General features: G+C 50.3%; 1 protein-coding gene across 1 annotated transcript in view; it reads left to right on the top strand.

The window, feature by feature from the left end:
• Positions 1-326: 326 nt before the first annotated feature.
• The window catches only part of TEDC2 (tubulin epsilon and delta complex 2), a 45,073-nt gene continuing 38,457 nt past the window's right edge, over positions 327-6,942 (top strand). The window contains exons 1-4 of the mRNA XM_024198904.1: positions 327-431; positions 1,861-1,959; positions 2,982-3,037; positions 3,527-4,187. Of these exons, the coding sequence (XP_024054672.1) occupies positions 406-431; positions 1,861-1,959; positions 2,982-3,037; positions 3,527-4,187 (842 nt within the window). The 5' untranslated portion in view covers positions 327-405. The remainder of the gene's footprint in view (positions 432-1,860; positions 1,960-2,981; positions 3,038-3,526; positions 4,188-6,942) is intronic.

The following is a 6,942-nucleotide window of genomic DNA, read 5'->3' as shown; positions in this document are numbered from 1 at the left end:
CGCTGCATGCCAATTCGGCGGGTACTGTAGACAAGCCCAAAACGCAAGACCGCTTACATCGACCTAACCTATAGTGCAGTAAATTCAGAGTCTCTCCCCTACGTGTCCCCATGTAGACGTACCCTGGGTGGATCCCCGTGGCACGGCGCTATAGGGCGATGACCCTGCCCCCGGGCCAGACGCTCCTGCTCCCCGCGGCCCTGGCTGAGCTGGCACCGGGCCGGCTCCCGGCCCGGCGAAGGGGACACGGACACTTGTGGGCGGGGAAGGCAGCGCGCAGCTGCGGCCCGGCCTGCGCTAAGCGGGGCTAGCCCGGCGGGGCGGAGCTTGCGGCGGCGGCAGTTTGCAGGAAGCAGCGGAGAGCGCGAGGGGTGTCTCGTGCCCGTCCCCTGCCCTCTACGCAGCATGCTGCCGGCCGGCCGTGCCCACAGGTAGGGGCGTGCGCGGCCCCCCACAGCTTGCACCCCGTGACTCCGGGCCGGGGCTGCGTCTCCTCCCTAGCGCTGTGGGCAGGGCCGGGCCTTGGTGTGCAGCTTCGCTGGGTGAAGGGGGCTGGCAGGGTCTTGCGGGACTAGCTAGTTGCGGGTCCCCAGTGGAGAGGTAGGGAGGGGGGCTGGCAGGGTCCTGGGGGCTAGCTAGCCGGGGTCCCCAATGGAGCGCTATAATGGTGCTGGCTGACTCCTGGGGGGGCTAGCTAGCTGTGGTCCCCAATGGAGCGGTATAATGCAGGTGGTGGGAGTGGGGCTGACAGGCTCCTGCGGGGCTAGCTAGCTGGGGTCTCCAATGGAGACTGCGGGATGGGGTGTATTGTGTTCCAGGGCTGGGCTGATGTAGATTGAATTGGGATGGGGAGTTCTTGCTGCACCAGGCGAGGAGGGGGGCCTTGGGGATCTGTGTACCCAAGCGGGGATGTGGGGGAGAGAAAGAACCACCTCTGCTTATAGCTGTATTCCTCCTTCTTTAATCCCTATGGAGGTCCCTGAGGGGAGGTGCAAACCCCCCATTCTTCCCCCCACATTTGAAGGCTTATAGCAAAAGCCTTGCTCTCCCCTCCCCCTCCCTCAGGATTGCTATCCCCAAGTGCTGAAATGCCATGAGCCAGGCCTCAAAATCATGCGACTGGCTTAGAAATACCGAATTTGGGGTTCTTTTCCCTCTCGTCACATTTCCAAACTCTTCTCCACACCTCTGAAGATTAGAAACTTTTTACAAAGGAAAGCTGTGATTTTACTGAGAGATAGTAGGGCCTCACAGGAGAAAGGGAAGAGCTGAGGGGGCGGGGCTGTATATTGCGGCTGGAGTGGAGTCCTTTGTACCCAAAGAATTCAGGAATAGTGCATGCTTGTAGAGCCTGATGCTGCAGCCCTTCCTCACTCAGTGGAACTATGTGTAGGGGGAGGGGGTGGAGAAAGGCTGCTTGAGGAAGCCTTAGGAGTCTGGTGGCACAGCACCTTAAAGACTAACAGATTTATTTGGGCATAAGCTTTTGTAGGTAAAACCCATGTCTTTGTTCCTAGTGGTTATAGCAGGGTGTTGCAAGCCAGGACCCTGATCCTTCCAGTGGCCCTGAGAGATTCATTGATGTACCAAAGATCACACAGTGCCTGGGAGGTTGAATTCACGTTCATATGGTCCTTGGAGAGGAGCAAAGCCCTGTTGTTATGGTTAAAATGTTTTGTATTTGTTTTCAATCCACCCAGAAGGACTGCCAGTCCATGGTTTCCCCAAGTGCCTAATCTGGGGTGGATGCAGATGGGTTAAAATATAGCCCTTCTGGTAAAGCAGCGTGCAAAGCAGGAGGCAATGGCATTTGTAATGCAATAGGATGAAAGGAAAACCTAACTGTGGTTCCATTTCCAGGCTGGCTTCCATTCTCAGTCAGGCCCTGGAAGACTGTGCTGAGCAAAAGAAGAAGCTAGAGGACAATCTAACCCTGTGTCGGGCCCTTCTTGGAGACTGGTGAGTCATCAGTGGGTGGCAAAAGACTGAAAGCTGCTAAAGATACCTGCATTGCTCGATGTCTTGTAGAGGCAAGGAGGGAACATAGCCTAGTGGCTAAAACTCAGGAGCAGGAGTTGGGAGAGCTGGATTTCATTCCCAGCTCTACCATCGAGACTCTGTGTGGTAACGAATTGTGTTTCACCGGTATACTGTCTCTGATGTCATAATCCTAATAGCTTTCTGGTTGTCCAGAGTGTGTCCTAGAAAAACAGGGCAGACCTTGATGTTTAATCTAAGAATATAAGCTGAAAAAAAATTCTTAGAGAAGGTCATAAAGGGTTGGGGTTGTTTGTCCATCACAAACAAGAAAAAAAAGTGAGCACAAACCTACTTCCTTCTTCCCTTAGTGGGTTCCATTTTGGCGCCCTGGGTCATGGCAGGGTGTGCAAGACTTGTGCTAAAAAATCCTTTATTCTTGTGCATATTCTTTCGCAAGCTGCTTTAAAAAAAAAAAAAAAAAAAAAATCCTCAGCATTCCAGTACTGATCTCCCAGCGTCTGACTTCCTGTGAATGGGGCACAGCCTTGTGCTCATCATGCAGCCAATAATAAAACCCTTTTAGTTGCTACAGTACCAGGTAATAATCCCCTGCTCTGGAGCTGTGCTTTTCTGTTTTCATGGATATGCTTTTTGTGCTTGTGAAGGGATTGCTCTGTATTGCTAGCCTGAATGAAGCATTAAACAAATATCTCCCTCCCCAGTCCTGACCTGAAGCGCCTCCTGCTGTTTGTGTCCTATGTCTTTTCTCACCCCCAGCTCTACCAATGCAATACTGTCCAGTGAACGGTGCCTCCCTGCAGAAGAGAAGGGAGGACTGACTAAAGGGTTGTGTGTGCTTTGGGCTGTCTAGTGTCCCCTGAAATTCTCCTGCTGGCCAGGCCCTGCTCAAAGGATAGGGGGCACTTATGTCGTTGTTAACCCTGGCTGTCAGAGTACAGTCACATCCTTCATGTGTTCTGTGTTTGTTTCCCCCTCCCCAGGAAAGTGCAAACTCCTGAGAGTCCAAAGCCAGAGAATTGCCGAAAGGGTGACCAAGGTGAGCCTTTTCTTCTTGCCATCTCTGTGTTGTGTCCGTGCTCAGGCTGGTCGGTGATGATCTAATCTGCTTCCTGGGAATTCCCTCTGATGTTCCCTGCTAACAAGGGGCCTGATTCTCTTCTGTGCCTCTGTTGACTTCCATGGATTTAATCTGGATTCACACGTGGGTAACTGAGAGCAGAATCCAGCTACGGGTCTTGCCACCACAGGTGCAAGCCTGAAAGGGACGTCTGTGAATGTCACCTGTTTGTGGAAGGGTTGGTCACTGTGGAGAGATGTCAGGTTCTGCACGGTTGCCATCCATCCTGACTCTTTCGGGAGTTTTCCAACCCGAGACTGCAGGAGTGTAGTGAAAAGTCCCTCTGCTTCCTTGTTATAGACGATGGTCTCCTCTGAGAAATCCAGAGGAGTGAGCCAGTATAGTGAGGAATGGGGAAGGAAGGGGCTTGGTCAGTATGGCTTCCTGATTCACCTTCTGCTCTTGTAGAGAGTGAGCCTTCACCCAAGGAACTGGAGGAGCTGGAGCTGCTGAACAGAGCCCTGGAGAGAGCATTAAGAGTCCGGAAAAGCACCCTGCGAAATCCTTCGGAGGCCCTAGGAGCTGCAGAAGGAAAGAAGGCAGCAGAGAAGAAACCTGCTACCAGCGCTGTTAGAATGCAGCAGGCACCCTTGTCTAAAGAGAGTGTCCCTAAGACCATCAAGGTGACATCTGTGTGCAAAAAGGCTGCCTCTTCCAAAAAGCTCTCAGCCTATATGCTGAAAGCTCCCTACAGGACTGATCCTGTGAAAGCACCCACCAGTCAGAGCTCCAGGGCTCCAAAGATGGCTGGGAAGGGCTCGACTAAAGGGGCTGCCCTCCAACAAGCGAGGAAGACTGTGCCAGCTGCCAGTGTGATTCAGCAAGAGTTCTGTGCTGCTGCAGAACCATCTGGCTCGCCCAGCTCTCCCCTGCACCAGCAGCAGAGCTCTTCTTCCTTTGGAGGCTCTGCTAGTGGCGAAAACTCGGTAGCTGTCATCCTACAGGGAATTGATCCAGAGAATGATTGTCCTGGTTCCTTGGCAGAGTCTCCAGTGACACAGAGCCATACAGCAGGAGATATCCCTGTGGGGAGTACCATGGCCCGCACAGTCACCCTCCAGGAAAAGGGGTACGTTCTCGTCAGCAGGCACTAGGAATCTTAGTTTGTTCAGTATTCAAACTCCATTTCTCTTCTCAGCTCGTCCCCACAGGAGCTGATCTTTCCTAGCATTCACTGGGGCCTAGTTCTGTGTCATTGCTGCCCCCAGTGTTGCCTTTAGAACAGAGGTGGGCAAACTACGGCCCGCGGGCAACATCCAGCCCGCGGAACCCTCCTGCCCGGCCCCTGAGCTCCTGGCCCGGGAGGCTTGCCCCCGGCCCCTCCCCTGCTGTTCCCCCTCCCCTGCAGCCTCGCCCCGCCGCCCGCGCAATGCTCTGGGTGGTGGGGCTGCGAGCTCCTGGAGCAGCCATCAGGGGGCGAGAAGCGGGGCAGGGGCAGATAGGGGGTGGGGGCTGGGCCATGCCCTCCTAACCAGCCCTCCATAAAATTTCCAAAACCCGATGCGGCCCTCAGGCCAAAAAGTTTGCCCGCCCCTGCTTTAGAATTATCAAGGAGGCCCCTATTTTTAGATGCTTATAACTATGCTTGGCAGAATTCAGTTTTTGTTGTTTTTATAATTTTGAAGGATAATACCAATGTTTATTTTTAAGTTTTTTTTATTTTTATTGACTTAAATTTTCATAGTTACACAAAATTATGTGTTTCAAACTTTTTTTTTAAATTTATCAATTTAAATTTTCACAATTGGTGGAAATTATTGGGGGGGTCAAATTAATTATTTAATGACAGCAGATACTGAGATTCAAAAGGTTAAAGCTTTATAACAGTTAATATACAAATTGTCAAATCACATGTCAGAATATACAGTACAAAGGAAGTAGCCTTCAATCCAACTCCAATAAGTTCTCAAGTAGGATTTTTCTTACTTTGCCTAGATGTAAATTTCTGTTATGGATGGATGGTTTTTTTCACTGATTTGAGTGTCTATGGTGAAATCGACCTGTATTGACATTTACTGATAAAAAGTGAATTCTTCCAAGCCTACGTATAACTTTAACCAAATTTAATAAAAATAACCCCTTGGATGATGTTTCTTAGCCCAGCTGTGACTATTTTCCAAAGTTTGCTTAGTAAAATTCCCTTGGACCTTTGTTTTATTTTAGATCCTCTCTTTCTGTCAGTTAAATGTTTTGAATTCCATATTTTATACTCCCCAAAAATGGCTTCACACTAAGCAAAGCTGACATAGACTTAATCCCAACTGGTGCCTTTGATGTATTGCAAAAACATATGATTAATGAAGAGCATCTTGATCTGTACAGAAGTGTTTCTCTTAGGAATATGATACAGTGACCACTACAGCCTAGGAAGATTCTACCTGGATTTAACATATTTTGCCCATTGATTTCTCTGGAGTTATGCATGGGATATGTGAAAACTGAATTTAGTTGATGCTTAAATTTTTCAAAAGTGCCTAAATCCTATTAGAAGTCAATGGGACTTAAGCTTCTAAGTCACTTAGGTGCTTTGGAAAATTTTGGCCAATAAGAACATTGTCAAATCAATCAAATCAATCAGTGTCTTGTTTTAATACAGTGATACTCAGACTGAGGCTCATGAGCTGGAAGTGGCTCTTTAATGTGTCTCCTGTGACTCTTTGCAGCACATGATTTTAAAACCATGTGATTGGTTAATAACTTGGATTGGTTAATAATTAAATCAGGATGCTTTTACTATGTTAACCAATTGTAGTTGATAAAATAATACTTGAGCAGTCATTTTGCTGTGAGAATAATATATAAAATAGTAAATGAACCAATGGCGTCACACAGCTGTGGCTCATTTGGGTAATGTTGATCGCTAATTTGGCACCTGATCCACTGAGGTCTGAGTATCACTGTTTTAATATATAACGTTTAAATAAAAAAAAGGGAAATACAAAAACTATTACTGGAGCAATGCAGTTCAGGTGTGACTTGCACCCAAACCAGGAAATGCAGTTATGATTTCTGCTGCTGCTACAACTTATCTGCCTCATGTGTCTGCATGAAGGCAAAAGATAATAGGGTTACCATTCGTCCGGATTCCCCCGGACATGTCCGGATTTTTGAGCTAAAAATAGCGTCCGGGGGGAATTTGTAAATGTCCGGACTTCCCCCCCGCATGCAGAGTGCGCGCGGCTAACAGGGCAGCCGGCCGGATGGTGCCACTTACATGAGGCTCTGACAGCCAGAGAGAGCCCCTCCTCCTCTCCCCTGCAGCAGAGATCACTCCGTCCATCCCTCCCTCCCTCCCTGCATTCGCAGATCGCCTCCGGCAGTCTGGAGCTCCTCCCCCGCTCCTCCTCCCCTGCCAGCCAGCCTGCCGGGACGAACGGCTCAGGCCGTTCCTGAGCAAGTTCACAGAGACATTAGGCGAAGGCCAACAACAAGGGGGCCAGGGGGTCGGAGAAGGGGCAGGGAGGTTTTGGATGGGGCAGTCAAGAGACGGAGTGGGGGGGGTCGGGAGTTCGGGGGGGCTTTCTGGGGGAGGGTGTGGATAAGGTTTTGGGCAGTCAGGGTACAGGTGGAGGTAGGGCCCTGGGTCTTAGGAGGGGAGGGTCTTAGGAGGGGGCAGTTAGGGGACAAGGAACAGGGAGGTTCTCTTAATGGCTCTCCATGCGTCTCTGGACCCTCTCAGCTGTCGGGCTTGGACGGAAACATTGCCTGAGGGTAGTGAGAGAATGGGTTATCGGTGAGGTGGGGGTGGGCGTGAGCCCGGTCAATAGGGGCAACCCCTACCAAGATCTGAGCCTTTTCTCACACGCCCGTTAGAGCTCGACATT

Source organism: Terrapene carolina, unplaced genomic scaffold (assembly GCF_002925995.2).
Source record: "Terrapene carolina triunguis isolate 2854851 unplaced genomic scaffold, T_m_triunguis-2.0 Scaffold67, whole genome shotgun sequence".
NCBI lineage: Eukaryota > Metazoa > Chordata > Testudines > Emydidae > Terrapene > Terrapene triunguis.
The sequence above is the reverse complement of the archived record's forward strand: the minus strand, read 5'-3'. Positions and strand labels throughout refer to the sequence as shown.